Consider the following 19,097-nt stretch of genomic DNA (forward strand, 5'->3'; position numbering starts at 1 on the left):
CCCATTGGGAATAGGAGTTTATTTTCCTTTATAGCCTGCCATCTCTATCTTGGAGTAAAACATAATAAATAAATAAATGGATAATAATATGAATAACAATTGTTGACTTATATGGAGCATATTGTAGCGACCTCTATGCACTTATGAATCAAGATATTAGATATAAAAAAGAATTTTAAGTTCTCTTTCTATCCATGAACCGCAAAACAATGTAAAAAACCTTCTTCCAAAAGAGTTTGCAAATATTACAATTCCCTAACCCATAAGGACAAAGAAAATGAAATTGTTTAGTTGTGTATGTAATACACATGTAATAGGGTATGCACCACAAACTGTATGCATAAACATTGCAACTTAAGGTAAAGCTAGTGGATAATGATGATCATCTAATTTATTATGGAGAATCATATTGACAGTGAAGTGAAAGTAATTACTATGAGTACATTCTGGACTGCCACTTATAAGTGCCCTTGGTTAAAAATTGTTATTGCTAATGTCATCTATATAGTGCTCGAAGGGCATTGTGTAATTACTGGTAATAAAATAGCTGAAGGATCATTGAGGTTAAAAATGATGATGATGATGTTGACTAAGTAATTTTCAACACATTAACCCTTATGCTATTTTTCATACTTAAGTAAAAGTAGTATTCTAATCTATCTGCATATACACATAGTCACATGAAGAGAGCGACACTGATTCAATTCTGGAAGTCTTCGTGAACTCATGTTTTATCAGCAAATTGCTTTCAAAGCAGTCTTTTAATTTTTCGAAATAAGCGCTGTAAGCTTTGATGCGGATAGTGTGCATGGGCACATCATGACTATATATGGCCATACAACAGTTTATTTTGTCAAAGGAACGTTGATAGTGTGGACAAAGATTAAGAGTGAAAAGCGAATGAGCATGTGACATGCCTAAGTATGGTCATGATGACATCATATCCCAACCATATATAGACACATCATCACTATATATGGTAATGGTGACATCACATCATGACCATATATAGGCACATCATGACTATATATGGGCATACGACAATTTTTTGTCAAATAGACATCATTGATCTGACATTCATAATTACTACTAAAATGGACTTGCCTCGTACACGCCTTTCCCGTCTCTCTACATCATCAAGTCTGTCTGAATATTCTTTTCTCTTCTGTAAAGCATATCTGAAATCAACAAGTCATTTTAGTTTGAACAACTAAAACCCAGTCCAGACTATCAAATTTTCTCATGACATAAAACTGATGTATGCCCATATATAGTCATGAGGTGCCTATATATGGTCATGATGTGATGTCATCATGGCCATATTTAGGCATGTCACATGTTTGTGTCAAATAGAATTTGATAGACTAAACAATGGTTTACAAACAGTATTGTAAAATGATGTGCAACAACTTGCTATTAATTTTAGATGTTAAATGTTCCTTTAAATGTTACTAACAGAATACAGTGCAGTACATACTGTGTTAACTGTTCCTTTAACCGTTGCTGATAATTTTCTTCAATGTTGTTAACAGCAATTTCCCGCAGTTTTAAATTCTCTTCTATTGCCAGTCGTTTGTCCTCTTCCAATTTTGCAGCTCTGCCCATGAATAAAAAAAAAAAAAATTAATAGTAGATGGTTTATCATACTGTATGGATAAACTAAAGTGCCAGTTGGACAAGGAGACTTCATTTACCTTTTATTGACCTCTGACTCTCTCCTGACCTCAGCTTCTTTTGACCTTAAAATCTGAAGTTCATCCAATAAATTTTGTCTTTGCGCATGCATCTCTTTCTGGGCAATCTAGAAAAAAATCAAATTATTATCATGAACAGAATTTTTAGATGCAAGTACTGCTCTGACAGCCATCAGCTTACGCAATTTGATAGAAAATGCAAAGACGATCTGGAGCACACAATTTTATTTAAAGTGATAATTAGCAGATGGTGCACACACAGAGCGCACACAAAGAGCAGAGATTGGTTTGTCGTACCCATCATATGACCTTGGATGCTGTATGTGGTCAGCTAAATTTTTTTTTATCAAATTCAGGTCAAATATTTTCGCAAGTAAACACAGCATTTCAAAGCAAAAAATAACATATGCTGAAACCAAATAAAGTAAAGCTTGATACAACAATAATGATACTAGGTGTGATTTTGCCCTACCTGACGTGGAAATGTACCGAATACCACCGAGCTTGTGCCTGATGGCCAGGGTTGAATTCGAGTCCAAGTAAGCAGCGGGTACTGCAGTGTTGATAGTAATTGTTATTGTCGTGGGGTATGATGTCGTGAGGTCTAGAGGTCTAGAGGTATGATGCCAGGCTAGTGATCTGGAGATCTTGGGTTCGAGTCCCACCCGAGAACAACTTGCGATTTTTTTCGCAGTTGTTTTCAAATGTACTGAGTATTAGGTACATTTCCAAGTCAGGTAGGGCAAAATTACACCTATACATGTTTCTCCTTACGCAAATCCAGTTATTGTCTATTATTCCATCACGACAATAACAATTACTAATAATGATACACTAGTACAAATTGAGAATGAAGTACCTGCTGTTGCTGCTGAAGTCTTTCTGTTGCATTTCGCTCTCGTTCCTCTAATGCCCTACACCTCATCTGATAAGTGTTTTCCAACTAATAATGATATAAAATAACAATAATATTATTATCAATATAAAAAAAAAGTCTAATGTCCGAGTGGTTAAGGCAGGGGCACTGCAACATACGGCTGTAATACTGGTGCTGGCTCAAGCGGCACTCTCAGCTATGGTTCCTAGGGCTATAACAGCAGACCCATGTGCAAAATTGGCATATGTGCACTTTAAAAAAACCAAGAACTTATTCTGGGACAATTCTTTGTTGGGCTGACAAGAGTTCCTGACACCAATTTACCGGGTAGTTTAGACAAGTACGTCATGCTTAAATACTTACATCTTTTCTTGATGATTCTAACTTTAACCTGAACTTCTCCCTTTCCTCCATTTGTAGGCTGCGATACTCACTTTCTTTAAATCTTCTTATCTGCAATGTCAGTTTATCTTTATTACATATTTGGGTTTTGTTTTGAAATAAAATGTAACAATACTATATATAAATACCATCACCAAAAGAATCGTGTACCTTTCAACATTTGTGGCAAAGACAAGCCAAACCTGTCACTCATTGCATATCCTGTTTTGGAGATAATGGCCAAAACATGCTGGAATGTCAAAATTTTGAAAATCTATTTTATTGCACTAAACTAACCTTTATATATCTATACATCATGCTATGCTGTTATTTTCCCCATTTTTAATATTAAAATAAACATTTTTTTTAAATTTAGTGATGGTTTCTGCCTAAGAAATGCCTGAAATCGTAAACTTTGAGGTCTGATTTCTCAAATATTGTTCTTTAAACAGCTGTATGTTTGAAATCCTGTAACTTCATAACATAATGTCAGATTTAAATGATTCTTTTACCATTGATTTTTGCGACGAGTGACTGATTTGTCTCGTCTCTGCCACATTTTATGGTTCACTAGCTATCACACGCCATTGAACAGTATTTTGTTGTATGCCGATAAAAAAGATTAAACAAAAGATGTTTCATATTATGTATCATTAACAAGTTTGAATTATTAACACTTATTAAGTTAATAGTGAGTTTTTGCAAGGTTATTAAAACAAAACCGAATACGGATACCTCAACATTTTTAGAAAACTCTTCCCCTACATCAGCATATCGGCCACAACATAGGCGATCCAAGCCTTTTACATAAATCAAGACTCATATTTAGCTCATACAGCACCTTGTCTAGAATGTTTTTGTCACGAATGATGATGATGATAATGACTTATTCGTATTTGTTATCATAATGTTGTAAAATCTCCCTGTTGTTAATACAATTTTAATCCAAATATAGCATGCAAACACTTTCATCCAATGAAATGTCTTAAATGCTGACCTCAAAATTAAGTTGTTCCTTTGACCTGGCCTCTACTTCTCGTTGGAATGACAGCATTTTCTCGGTGATGACATTTGAACCCTGCAGATCTTGTCCATTAGAACGGCTATTAAATGCTCTATCAACATCGTCAAGTTTATCGACTAGAAGTATACAATGTAAACAAAAACTTGAAATGTACAATTTGAAAAAGTGAGCATTTGGCTGTGAGGTATATGTTCCTGCTTCTTGTACTGCACTCCCCAGACTTGCCACAAGCCCCTTATTATTTCTTTCATTCTAGACAGTGCCACCAATGTGATGGAATACTGTAATCCGAAAAAAACAAAAAAAAATTGAGTATGGGATGCCAATTAAATTACGTATGGAGTGCACTAAGCGCAATAAAGAGTGAGGGAACCAGAATTAGAGCTTGCAACCCAGGCCACGTACACCCTAGCAGTGTCAGTTATTAGTTGGAGTCTGCTCATTCGGCTTCTCAAATTGAGAGTCAGGCAGGTGATGAAACATGATTTATTCCATGTACAGTATCTGTCACCTGTTGTAGTTAAGTCAAGTGGCTTGTGGCTGCTAAGGGTAACCCGTGTACGTAGAATGTGGACAAATAAAGAAATAAACGATGCGATTCAACTGCATATTCCAATATACAGAAATTATTAAAATAATTATGTAGTAGAAAGAAAAATCAATTATAATTATGTTTACAATACCTAATGAGGAATGTGAATAAAGGTCAGCCTGTACACCTTTGCTCTCTGACCCTCCTGAGTGACTATTGGCTATTTCACTTAACAACTGCCATAGCAACCCTGTAAGAATGAAGGTTGAAGTTAGTTTGGAAACATATTTTTTAACAAAATACTGTTTTTAGCATCTTCTCAAATAAAAGTGCAACCAAATAATAGAAAAGAAAGGAATTAAGAAGTAAAATGGGAAATCTTAATAGGACTATCACATTTACACGTCCTTTAAAAAAAACCACCATTTTCTTACCCTGGCAAAAAAAATCCCATCCTTCAACATTGTGATTAATTTTCCATTAAAGGATCACATTTTCTCCAGTCATTTAGGTGATTCCTAAGTAGTTCCCACTGTAGTTATGTCTATAATTTCTTTTAAATTTGTTTTATGTCATTATTAACTTTAATTACAGACTATGTATACCAGACAGTTTGTTAAACATCAGATGGCTGTCGGAGGTTTGAATTATTGTTTGCTAAAACATATAAACAAATATAACAACCAATTACCTTTTGCATTAAAAGATGGCAGAGAAGACGCCTGAGGAAAACAAGGCACATTATGGTTAATTTATTCAATTGTAATCTTCTTACTTAAATCATCAATTCATTCACTCATTTATCTATAAATCTAAGAATATTATGAAACATTAAGCATCATCATCATCATCATCATCATCGTGCCTCCATTCCCCCATCCCAATGGCTAACTGCAAACACCAATACATATGTATTCTGTGCAGTATTAAAAAATCAGACTCAATCATTCACAATGACAATGACAATCCACATATCAAATAAAAATAAACAGTTTCTTTAATAAAAATTATTAATAATTTAAGATTATAGAAGTATATTTTACGTACAATCTTCCGGTAAAGTTTAGAATCTGGATTTATTTTGAGAAGTTGTAGAAGGTCTCGTGTGGTAAAGAGCTGAAAAGAATGTTTTAAAAAGACATTTACTATACAAATATAATTACAAAAGGAAATAATATTTTTGTTAAAATAAACCTACTGTACATCATAAGTTTTATCATATCATAATCTTGAATTGATTTTTTAAATACTAATAATTATGTCCTTAATCTTTTTCCTAAAACTAGGCATTCCCTGGGCCCATAAGTTTTATCATATCATAATCTTGAATTGATTTTTTAAATACTAATAATTATGTCCTTAATCTTTTTCCTAAAACTAGGCATTCCCTGGGCCCAATGGTTGTCGACCAACATAATTCTATGGAGAACAAGCGCCAAGACATGCGGGCGATGAATCACGATTAATAACAATCTGTTCAGATTGCCACCAACAATGAGCAGATGGCGTCGCGTCATCTAGCGAAGTTGGATTTTTGTACGACTGTCCTAAGAAGCAGACAGTGCCCGGCTTAAGTTGCTTATTTACAGTAAGTCTTGAAAAGGCTAGCGATATACCTTATCTGATGCAACTCCACTCTCTGGCAAGAAAACAGCTAATGAATATTCATACTGACATCTCTGTAGGTGGTCAGCAACAAGACTATTTGATGCACGATGAAGCAGTGAATCTTCTTCTTCAAGCGGTACAGCTGCTTTAGGAAAATCTTGGTTGAGGGCAGTGTTCTTTAACTCAACAATTAACTTGCTTCTTAGTTGTGACTAAATATACCAAAAAATAATGATAAAAAATTATCATGTGTTGCAGAAGACAGGAAATTTATGGTTTTAAATTATGATTTATAATAATACAAATTATGATTTTTTAGGATAGATGAAAACCTAGTACAGGTAATGGTATTTTAAATACTAATTAAATGCATTATATCTCAAAATTTATATAATATATATATATTTTTAAATTACCTTCAAATTTGAAATGTAACCTTTTTCTCTAAATGACTGGTACAGCCGACTTTTGAACTCCTCTGATGACAATTCACCCTCTTCCATTATGTTGCTGTTCTTTAAATATTAAGCATATAAATAAAAGAATTATATTTTGGATCATGTTCATTATGGCCTAGGTTAAGCATAGCACTTAAATAAATATACTTTATATCTATATTGTTAAGGATTTCTTTATAGAGTTGAACTTGCCTAAGTCGAATCTAAAAAGGCATTAAATTGTCTAACTTTACAGACCATAAATTAATGGAAATACAAAAATTTGGCATGTAAAATAAGATTGACATAGAAATTATATCAGTTAACAGGGGCGGATCCAGAAATTTCCAAAAGTGGGAGCCGAAAGTTGAGCCGATCGAGACAACACTTGTCCGGGGGAATGCCCCCGTAAAAATTTTGTGTTCTAGACGCCTGAAAATAACATTTGAGGCATTCTGGGCTATCATTTTCTTTTTCTCTCTTTTTCCCTTTTCTTTTTTTTTACCTCCCAAAAGGTTAAGCAAAATCGTCTTTTGGGCAAATTTAACTGTATTTTGTTCATATTCTATCAGGGTATGTGTTTTCAATCCGGTGTAAATCGGCAAGTCCTTCCCTCCAATGGCAGTTTTCCCTAAATTGTTTTTGTTTTGTTGATTGTTTTGTTTGCTGCAATGGATGAGTGTGTTTGTGTGGTGAATTTGCTCCATTTGGAGCCTCAGGCTATAAAAAAAAAAATCAATTGCACCAACCAATAAAAAAAAAATCAATTGCACCAAGTTTGAATTAATAAAATGTAGAAGAAAATCTAGGTTAGGCCTTTAGCCTAGTAAAGGCTACCTTCTAGTAGGGTGAAATATGAAAATGAGTTCATTCTAATTGATTACTAGTGGGTGAGTAATACAAGGATAAGTCATTAACTCTCTATAGCACTAGAAATTAGGCCTAGGTAGTATATACAGTACTGTACTAGGCCTTTCTTTCTTTTCTTTTTTTTTCTCAACCAACAGTGTAAAACACCAATAATAGGTTGAAATAAAATTTTCAGTAAACAGAGCATAAATATATACAATACAAATTAAAAAAACGAGTTCATTAATAATACTTTTAAGGAATTGGATATATTTACGTTGCCATAAACAAATCAGTAAATGAAACAACGCATGCACAGTCATACTTTAATAACCTTGCATTATCGGTCACATAAATTTATCGATTCACGTTAAATGTACGTTAACGCGGAGTTTCAAACTCCAAATTAGCATCGGCCTTTTGCTGAATGCTGTACCATGAATCCACGGAGCACGAAAATCAAACCTTCAAACGTGGACGTGTTTATTATAGTCATGTTAAAATACATTAACATGACACAAAAATTTTTCTTGTAAAAACAAATGGTTTCTATTTCTACTCTATAAAAAGCTATTGAACAACACACGATCGAATCGACGGCAAATCAACGCACATGGGGAATCCCCAAATTGGGTGTATGAATTTTCGTAAACAGTTTAGACTAGCGGATAGGTACAGTATTTAAAAATTATACTTTTACCGTTCTTACTAAACATAATTAAATTTATTACAGTAGTAGCCTATGTACAGTATTTCAATTAAATAAAATAATTGAATGATTGTGATAATGAGCTACTGTAGAAGTATTCGTTTCACTTTCTCACATCATGACCACAACATCGAGCGGGGCTGTTTATTCCACGTTCTGCATCCATACTTCATAGACACATGTACAGCATGCCAATGTTGTTTTGTTAGTGATCAGACTACATGGGAAAATATGTTTGAATAAAACATTAAAAATATTTGTTTTGTCTTACCAGGGAGATGTATTTTATGTATTTTTTACATCTCCCTGATCTCACTTTTTCGTAATGATTAAATATCTTACAAAAAACACACGCATATTATTATTCGTTGTTTACTTCTAGCTTGATAGCATAGTACTTTGTAGAGTGGATCATGTGCTCTCCAAACGTGGTCTTCCTGTATGTTCTTCGTGATCGATCGGGGCTCTGCTCGTCCTGACTAAAGACTATAACGATGTTGTTTTTGTTAGTGATGACGTGGGTAAATTTGTTTGAATGAAAACATTAAGATGTTAATTAATTTGTGATGATTGACTATCGTATAACAATACAGGTAGGCCTAGAAGAATATCGTCTTGATTTTGTGGTAATTGAGTTTTAGCAAGGAAACCTCGTGTAGGCCTAGGCCTTGTATTTAGGTCAAGTGTGTTCATTCAACAAATGATTGAGTAAAATGAACATAACATTTCCAGCTCATAATATCACTTTTATTTGAAAAGTTAACACAATGATTTAATAAGTTATTTAGTGATTAAACTACATACTGTGCTGTTGTAAAAAAAAACAAAAAACAGAAAACAAAACAAAAACAAAATTATAAATTAAGTAGTGCCGTGGTGAACTTAGGGGAATCCCCGCGGCTTGGAGGCCATGCAGTGCTGAAAATGCAAGTTTATTAAAGTATGACTGCGCATGCGTTGTTTCATTTACATAAATATATCGTTTACTGATTTGTTTACGGCGACGTAAATATATCCACTTCCTAATTTTAAATTGCGAGTAATTACAGTTAAAACTACTACTGCAGTACTACTAGGCCTATAACTACTACTATAGCTAGGCTAGGCCTATAACTACTACTAGTAGTAGGCCTATAACTACTACTAGCTAGGCTAGGGAAGGGGATAGGCCTAGGCCTAGTTAGACCTACTCCTACTAGGTTAGCCTGCTGGCTGAAATTAACAAGAGAAGGGGGGGGGGTTGTTTGTAAATAAAACCTTGGCCTAAATGCTGGTATGGTAATTTTAAACCACTTTGGCCAACATAATAACATGGTAAGTAGGGCTCCAGTGTAGTCAATCGACGGGCCTCATGGCATGGCCTAGGCCCAGCTAGCTAGGCCGTCCTTATCCATGCGGCAGGCAAGACCTGTCCTGGTCGGTCTCAGTCAGGTCGTAAAGCACACACACGGATCATTATTATTTAGTACTATTATTACTGGCACTACACTAGGCCTACGAATGACTTACTTCAAACTATCTATATGAGCTAGAGAATAAATATCTATTTAAACAAGCGGATAGCAAAGCAGTCGTATTTTACATTTCCGTTACCTTCCAGATCGTAAATTTGCATTTAACAGTGGATTTTAACTAACAGTGAAACGTAAACAATCATTTGCGAAGGCCGCATTCTCCCATTCAAAAATATTTTGTTTAGATGTTTCAAGAGAGGGCGCATTATCAAGCAATCCCCAAAACACAGTGTCTCTGTCTCAGTGTCTCACCACGAAATGAAACGCATCGTTGGTGAAATCATATTGAGATACTCTCCAAAATAGATCGAAGTAATTTTTTTAAAACAAAATTTTGATTTAATTTTTTAGAATAATTTGATAAATATATTTTATGATACCATACTTTTATAATTAAAACAGTGTTCTCCATGCATATTTTGTAATTCTAATCGTATTATTTGTACAGGTTAGTTTATCTTTGGGGCTGATTTTCTCAAAACCTGGTCTCATACCTAAAGTCTAAATGCTCACATCTGGTTCTACTTATCCTAGGAAAGCCATTGAAAGACCAAATTAAAGCTTATAATGTGATCTACCCAAACACAATATAAAACCCAATTTGTTATTTTCCAACCATGACTTATTTTGTTGATTCCGAACTTTACCTTCAATGTTTATTTTAGTTTTTTCGTTAGGATTGCCGCAGCCGTTGGGCCTAGGAGAAGCATTGCAATTTTGTTAAAATGAGTTTCAAAGGCTTATTCTTTCCATCTTTGGAAAATCTTTCCCCACCCCTTGAAAATGCATCCTCTGAAAGTGCCTAAAATTCTCAAATTCTTTGCGCGCATTTCTTGTTACGGTAGGCCAATTTCCTCTATAAATTGCACATTTTAGGGAGTTTTTATCAATTCCAACGAAATTAGAATTAAAAACACAAAGATATTTTGCGCGCATTTTTTAGGGATTTTTTTAGGTTTATCCTTTTAAGTTATTTAAACACATAATAGTCTCAAGAAAGACACATTTAAGATAGATCGTTTTAACCTAAAAGAAGGGCCTCAATATGTATTGATGGTGAAAGAATATGTTTGTAATAAATAAAACCATGATGAAAATGCTTATATTTAGTTTCAAACACACTTGTGTGGCCTATATTATAAATAAGATAAGCCCTATGTCGTATTGTTTTCTATATGGGGAGTGGGGTGGGGTGGGCATGGTAAATTACTAACCAGGAAAATAAATACCAACTCTGACCCAAGACCCCTGTTACGCGCCTGGTGTTAGCGCCAATGTGTGGACAGGGGATGTGCCCCCCCCCCTCTGAATCTGGAAACCTTGTTTTTGCAAAATAAATTGATGCAATTTGCTATTATAGGCCTAATCAATGAATTCCTCATCACACCCGTCAGTGTGAAATGTGGCTCTCTTTGCAAGCACATCTAACATCTAAGGAAAGAAGAGCTTAGATTGGTACCAGATAAAATAATTTTGTTATCCACATTAATACATTATGCTAATTTTCATCTTTGTAAGCGCATAAGACCTTGCGAATTATTTCTGTGACAGTCTTTTGAAGTGTGTAAAGCTCCATTTTATCCCATACATAGTAAAAATATTGGGGGGGGGGGATGATACAATGGACCATCCCCCTTGTCAAATATTGGGGGGGGGATATATCCCCCATCCCCCGGGATCTACGCCTATGATTAGATTAGATTATGCCTATGATTAGATTAGATTAGACACACAAACACGACAGATTAAACAATATACACTGGCTTTAATTTGATCATAAATATTCTTTATTCAATCTTTAATGATGTAAACCTGGACTTTAAATGGATATGTGCTGTTTCTTATGAAAGTAGTTTAAAGTTCAAAGTTCCTGCTCATGTTACATTTGCAATGTTTAGTTTAAAATTCTAGCCACTCGCTCATGTAAACGCAGTTTGAAGGTGAAATTATAGCCCCTTCGTTACATTGATCAAACACAGGGCACACACCACATGGCACACGCATGATTCCTGCTGGCTCTATTAGATTTCTGGGACACTGGGGGACGAGTATATTTTGGAGGGGTGTGCGCCCACTCCCCCACACGCACCACTCGATACGCTCGTTTAATGTGCTTCGTATGCAGTTGCGTAACGGTGATCGGTCATGGGGCCTGGGGCCTGGGGCCTGGGGCCTGGCCGTGAGAAAATGTTGGGGTCCCGTGTTAGTGTTGAGGTATGGATAATGTCCCAACTATAAAAAAAAAAAAAAAGGAGGTGGGGGAATTTTATCAATCAATCAAATCAACATTTCTTCACTCCCTTTTAACAGAATACAATTACAACATAATATTATATATATATATATATATATATTTAATTTTATATATACGAAATATATAAATATATACATAATATATAGATACATACATATATATATATACAGATATATATATATACATATACAAAGATATATATATATATATACATATATATATATATATAAATACATTTATTAAACATAAAAATGATATCAAGGCAACTTGGAAGACCATCAACTTGTTGATCAACAAAAAAAAATAATCGGCAATCTAATACTTCCCTAAATTGTGATGGGATAATGACCACTGATCCCAATAAAATTTCTAATGCATTTAACAAATACTTTGTCAAAATTGTACCTTCACTTGCTAACAAAATTCCCCATGTCAATAAATCATTTAAAGACTTTCTACCAAACCCAATTCCTAATTTTCTCTATTTTAGCCTAGTCAATGAGTCTCCCGGTATTGATGATTTTCACACCAAAGTCATCAGACACATTGCTAATCTTATCTCTCTTCCATTATGCCATATTTTTAATCTTGCCCTATCCAATGGTGTATTCCCAGACAGGATGAAGCTAGCGCGCGTTACCCCTATATTATACAAGTCTGGCATTAAATCCGAGTTATCCAATTATCGCCCTATCTCAATTTTATCAATCTTCTCAAAGGCCTTGGAAAGAGTAATATACGATCGCACTTTCTTATTTGTTTCTAAATATGACATACTCTATAACAAACAGTATGGTTTCAGGAAAAATCACAGTACATCCATGGCCCTTATTGATCTAACAAATAATATAGTTAATGCTCTTGAAAACCGCCAACTTGCAGTTGGTCTTGTTGTTTATTTTCTCACTGATTACACGAGCGACACTGAAGTGGCCTTACGTGTGTGCACTGTTTCATATGATGGTTTGTTTCTCTGCAGAAGTAGCAGAAAGCTTTTCTTGGCGGTATTGCATTTGTTAATGTGTTAGTGCGAATAATATCTTTTCAATCCTCTTATATTATACAACACTGCCACACGAGAACGGTTGGTTAGCGTGCGTGGCACGTGTTCCAAGAGTTGGCTTATGATATACGGCACGGGAATGTAGGTAAAAATGGCCCCGGAAAAAATGGCCCCGGAAAATATGGCCCCGGTAAAAATGGCCCCAGTATAAATGACCCCAAATGACAAGTAGGTAAAAATGGTAACAATTAGAAGCGTCCGATTTACAATGCGCTGGTTATTACCAAAGAGAAAAAGTAATCAGTTTTGGAAGAGGGCGTCCTTTCTGTTGCCATGGATCTGAGATGGTTTCTGCTGTTCACAGGATTGATACCCTAAAAGTAAATTCGCTGGGTGTACGGTACGGTATGGTCAGAGCGGTCAAGGGTCAAAAGTTTCCAATTTAGCAAGAGGGCGCCATTCATGCCTTATTACCATAGAGCTATTCTTATTATATCTCTATGCTTATTACAGAATTTTCACGCGTAAATCGCGGAGAACGCTATCTTGTGTTTGATCTTTGCTTAACTTTATTGTTGGTGGCGCTGTCCAGAATGAGAAAACAAAAAATAAGGGACTTGTGGTAAGTCTAGGTCTACTTACACATAAGCGTTGAACTTTGAGTCGTTCACAATTTTCAATATTTTATCAAGTGTACAAAATAGTACTCTTTTTTCGGTACCCCTCCCTCCCATCTGAAAGTGTACATAAAAAAATGTTGATTTTCCGAAACCATTCTACCTTTATTTTAGTCAACTAAAGAACTGTACTTGGTTTATACAAAAGTAGGCCTAAATTAATATAGGACTATCCATGGTTAATTAAATATAATTGCTTATCAAAATTTGTTATTGAATCAAATGAACATCATCAACATATTCATGCATATGTAAAATTGAAGTGTACAAATGTGTCCACCCCATCCCATTAGCCTAACTGTTTGTACACTTGTGATAATAGAGAAGTTTCGCACGCGAATCGGAATACGTGCATGCACTCATACGTTTAGCTATCCTTAAGTGCACAAACAAAGGGCGGATGAACTCCTCGGAGCCAACGGCCAAACCAAGCTTAATTTAAGGAGTAGGATTAGTTAAGTATCATTCTATTTGTATTATTTATCTTAAGCGCATAGAGGTCTCTGTGATATGCGCTCTATAATGCGACCACCATTATTATTATTATTTCAGAAATGCTGTGCTTTTCGCAATCGACAGCGAAATTTAAGCATCGCTCCTTAAGCCTATGCCCTAGCCTATAGGCCTACCTAGGCCTATTCTACTCCGGTTTTTTTTCTCTCATGCATCTCAAAATCAGATTTCGGCATGTCCTAAAATTTTGGAAGAGGTAGCCGAATAAAACTGTTTCCCTTGTTGCCGAGAAGAGTTGGTTATTTTGTTACCCAAAAATGACTGGCCTACAGGAAAATCCCAAAAAAATCCCGCCACCACCAAGCACTGACGTTTTTTAATGGAAAATACCCCAAAATGAGACTTGCTGTCTTCAAAAGTCACAAAATGGCACGTTACATATTAAAGATACATTTATTTTTTAAACTTAAATGTAAAAGGTGAAAAAAAGAAGATCGTACTAGAAATTAAAAATTTGCCTACGCGTTTTTCACGTACGTGTAGTAAGCGAGATATGCGTGTCGTCCAAACGGTTTGCGGATAGCAACCGGAGTATGGCGTCAAATGATGACGTTGACGTCATAAATGATGACGTATACGTCATTTCGCATGCGAAACCTCCCTAATGTTGATCATTAATTGAACATGGGCTCTAATATCATCAGCCCATGGGAGATATTATAAAACAAAAAAAGTCAATGTCAATGACCCTATGTCAAAACAGATGATTATTGTAATTGGCTGAAACCACAAAATCAACTTCATTGAAATGTTAAGCCATTGGATGTTTAAGAGGAAGCTCGTCACTGCCTAGAGGTGATGCCGAGTTACAAGAACGGTCTTGTCTGCGATACATTGATCTCAAAGTTAAGTTATTTTCTTAATTAATTGAGGTTGACGCAGTGGGTTTACACTCCAGCAAATACCACAAGGACCGCTTTGACATTATTAATGTCAAGAGAACAAGAGATCTCCAGCTTACCCACATGTCATTTAATATTGATACGCCTTTCCGCTTTTTACAAGATTTCTCTTCTGCCGTCTTTGAGATGCAAAATATTATTGGAAACTTCATCATGCTTATAATTATTCAGGGAACGTGATGAAATAATTTTATATCATGGAGATATATATTATTTCCAAGAATAGTTTTGCGGCCTATATAATGTTTATTTATGATTTATCGAAATTATAAATTGTATTATATCGAACGAATTTTGCATACAAGACAGTTGTATGCGCGGGAATATTGTCTTGAGACTATGAATCTTATTGCTGGGGGCTAGAAATGCCATCAAAACATGAATTATAGGAACTGGAAATTATTTTAACATTCATATTGGGCCTATCAAATGACATTCGCTTCATTGCGTGCAAGTCGTCACCGGAATTATGATATACTGTAATATAATAAGTTATGTTGTCGCAGTCTGATATCCATATTAACCGAATTGTCCGTGTCGAGTAATGAATCGCACAAACCTCGCATACCCAGTTATTAATACAATCCAACGGGCTGAGCGAATACATCTTCGTTCTCCAAAGGCTCTTCATGATGCCTGCAACGCCGCACCGTCCGCTGACTGTTAGCGGATCGTCATTAAAAGCAGGAGCCCAGGGGGAAATTACCCCTCGTCGGGGACTTCTGGACCACCCGTTTTGACCCCCCATGTTGAGGAATTTTGTCGTCGGAAAAAAATCAACTATTTAGCGCCGAAAAAATTCAGGCATGCCTAAGCTGTCAAATATTATGGATTAAAAACAGTTTAATGCGAGCAGTGCTACCGTATGTGCAAGATGTTGCACACTATTGCGATCGTATGGATTGCAGTGGTGGCACCAGCTCTTCCCCGACAGGGAGATGGTACTTCCGACCGACAGCGGGTTAATATCCCCGGGAGGGGGACTAGTAGGGGTAGTCTTAACTTACTTTCAGATTATCATTTTTTAATAAAGAATCCCATATTAGCAAAAAATGTTATTAATTCCCCGACCGGGGGGGGGGGGGGGAGCCTGACGGGGCGGGGTATGGACCCCTTGTCGGGCAGCTAGGACCCTTCGTCGGGGAATTCTTGGCACCGCTCCTGACTAAAATCAAACCGTTGCGCTTGCTTCGCGTCGGCGACGGCCGTCGGCGCAGTGTACCAGACTATACTCAAAACAGACAATACCTTTTTTAACATTCTGATTACTCTCTTCTGGCATCCATCATTATCCCTAATCAATCTCGTTTCTGATGAGCTGGCTGTTGATCATGAAATGCCACCGACATGTTTATACAGCATTATGATACAGTGTATTTCATTTTACTTTATTGATGAATAAACGAAAGATGGGACAGCAGTGAAATGGTATAGTGCAAGTTGTTTATTTTTTAAACTAATTTGGAAGAATAATGCATGATTCAGGTATAGAGAGACGACAATGTTCTCCAGATTGAAAAACAAAATGATCAATCTATTACTATTATGTACAGGAAGTTTCTATCAGCGTTATCATTTCCTCTGTAATGTTATCCTGTCTAATATTTTAAATAATTAAAAAAATAAGAATAAGGCCTAATATATAATAATACTAATAATAAACGTGGTTTGTTTATTTTGTGGTTCAATAAAAAATTAAATTATTAGGCCTACTTCCATTAAAATACCGGTAATGGAAAAAAAAAAAACAAAAACATTATGTATAAGTTAATTAAACACTTTAATCTTTGTGCTGAGACAACTATATCGACTTGTATCGTAAATGAAACAAGATTTGAAAGTAGACCTAGTTAATCAGTTATTGTATATTGTTAATACATTTTCATAAAGAGTATCGTAAATGCTCGAATAAGCGCCGGATCAAACCTGATTTTTTCGCTAAGCGCCGCACCGCTTAACCGAGAGTTGTCCTGTTTAATGAAACACTTTGAGAAACAGAGTTTTAAATAAAAGGTATTAAAATGATTAAATAACACAGAAGGTAGCATTTCTTTACAGTATAAACGTTTATTTACGATGACGTAGAATGTATGATAGGCCTAATGAACTACGGAATCACGTGCGATTGGTTTACAAGAGCAGCTCTCGAATTAGCCCCCCTGGCGCCGCCACTGCCCAGGAAAACAACGAAAAATAAAAAAAAATAAAAATAAATGATAGTGTCATCCTGGTTAAAGATATATTAATAAATAAATTTACGGTGCATGCGCGGTCTAGAATTAACATTTGGATTTTGAACATCAACTGTTGTGACCTATAATAACTTAACATTACTGAATTTTAGTCTGTGTCGTAAGTCGAAATCATTTTTTTTATTGCTAATGAGAAAAACAACTCACTAATGTACAGAGCGTTAATATCGACGAGGCATTATCTTGTTCAATGTCAACTTACAAAGGTAGAAGCTTGATGCGACCCCACCCACAAATACTGTTACAGCTTTTAATTGTAGTGAACCGTCCACATTATATAGGTTAATAGATCAATAAAAAAATATTAATATTCGAGTCGACTGTGACATGAATTTTACGAGATAAGACCTAGCTTGCCGAAGCAGTAGATAATTATGCTAGCCCCAATATTATCATTATACGAAAAGATGGAAACTCTCAGAAAAAAAAGTGGGTTTTCATAGTTTGATTCAAGCTTCTATCTCGTCCATAATTGAAATAGATCCAGTATGTTTTAATAGCAGTAAATTGCCTTTTATCCATAAGGCCTATTCATTTACCCACTACCCGTAAACAAACCACCCACAAAATCACCCCAGTCGAGCTACGGCCGTATCTTATAATTATATCTGTGCGTCGGTGCGCGAGAGCGTCCGTCCGCCTTTCTTCCATCTGTCGCTTCGCCCATTTGGGGTAAAGTTAATTTATATTTTCGCTCACTGCACGTAATGTTGTCTGTTCATATTTATTCGATTCGGTAATCCTTGATATGAACACGAGTACGATATTATCAAACACCATTTTAATTAAATATTTATGTTCATGTCTTAAGTCATAACCATGTGTTTATATCTAAAGGAATGAGAAAGGAATAGAGAATGTGAAAAAAAAAATATATAAGAAACAAGGAATACATCAGAAAGGGAAATTTAAAGGTAAGTAATTTTTTGGGTTTTTTTGGTAACATAAAGATAAGGAAAGACAAGAAATAGGGAACATAAGATGAAATGAAACTATATGTGAAATATTCCTGGAAACTGACAAGGTAATTTCTGATATTTGATTTCTTGTGCTGCTTAATTTTCTTTAATAAATTAAAATAAAAATAAAAATTAACATGTTTTCACTTTGTAATTTGTGATCTGTTTGTTCTCTTCCTGTTGTTTTGACACTGCGCCTTGAGCATCTATTTTTTGGTGGTGATGTTTGCGCTTTAAAAATCGTTATTATTATTATCATCATCATCATCATCATCATCATCATCATCATCATCATCATCATCGTCATCGTCATCGTCATCGTCATCGTCATCGTCATCGTCATCGTCATCGTCATCGTCATCGTCATCGTCATCGTCATCGTCATCGTCATCGTCATCGTCATCGTCATCGTCATCGTCATCGTCATCGTCATCGTCATCGTCATCGTCATCGTCATCGTCATCGTCAAGACAAGAAATAGGGAACATAAGATGAAATGAAACTATATGTGAAATATTCCTGGAAACTGACAAGGTAATTTCTGATATTTGATTTCTTGTGCTGCTTAATTTTCTTTAATAAATTAAAATAAAAATTAACATGTTTTCACTTTGTTCTTTGTGATCTGTTTGTTCTCTTCCTGTTGTTTTGACACTGCGCCTTGAGCACCTATTTTTTGGTGGTGATGTTTGCGCTTTAAAAATCGTTAATAATAATAATAATAATAATAATAATAAATAATAATAATAATAAATAATAATAATAATAATAATATTTATTATTATTATTATTATTAATAATAATAAATAAACCACTCACGAATATAATGATAAACATAATACAGCACCCAGCCCAATGTGGACAGACGTGGTGCTTAGTACCGGCTGACACCGAGAAGGGGCACATCAACCG

The 19,097-nt window shown here is 35.3% G+C and overlaps 1 protein-coding gene across 6 annotated transcripts in view; it reads right to left on the reverse strand.

The window, feature by feature from the left end:
- Positions 1-19,097, reverse strand: part of LOC117124187 (oral-facial-digital syndrome 1 protein homolog) — a 46,837-nt gene that overhangs the window by 17,686 nt on the left and 10,054 nt on the right. For 2 of the 6 annotated variants that reach the window (XM_033270452.1, XM_033270373.1), the window contains exons 2-12: positions 6,533-6,626; positions 6,125-6,328; positions 5,556-5,624; positions 5,200-5,230; positions 4,660-4,758; positions 3,950-4,092; positions 2,935-3,024; positions 2,554-2,637; positions 1,695-1,801; positions 1,478-1,597; positions 1,105-1,178 (exon numbers count right to left, since the gene is read on the reverse strand). In XM_033270452.1, coding sequence (XP_033126343.1) covers positions 1,105-1,178; positions 1,478-1,597; positions 1,695-1,801; positions 2,554-2,637; positions 2,935-3,024; positions 3,950-4,092; positions 4,660-4,758; positions 5,200-5,230; positions 5,556-5,624; positions 6,125-6,328; positions 6,533-6,626 — 1,115 coding nt within the window. Of the gene's footprint in view, positions 1-1,104; positions 1,179-1,477; positions 1,598-1,694; positions 1,802-2,553; positions 2,638-2,934; positions 3,025-3,949; positions 4,093-4,659; positions 4,759-5,199; positions 5,231-5,555; positions 5,625-6,124; positions 6,329-6,532; positions 6,632-9,620; positions 9,640-9,704; positions 9,813-19,097 lie in introns of those variants that run through there. The other 4 variants (XM_033270530.1, XM_033270741.1, XM_033270676.1 and 1 more) reach the window with 4 other exon arrangements.

This window comes from Anneissia japonica, unplaced genomic scaffold (assembly GCF_011630105.1).
Source record: "Anneissia japonica isolate Jap-2015-1 unplaced genomic scaffold, ASM1163010v1 scaffold288250_len396842_cov205, whole genome shotgun sequence".
NCBI classification, from domain to species: domain Eukaryota; kingdom Metazoa; phylum Echinodermata; class Crinoidea; order Comatulida; family Comatulidae; genus Anneissia; species Anneissia japonica.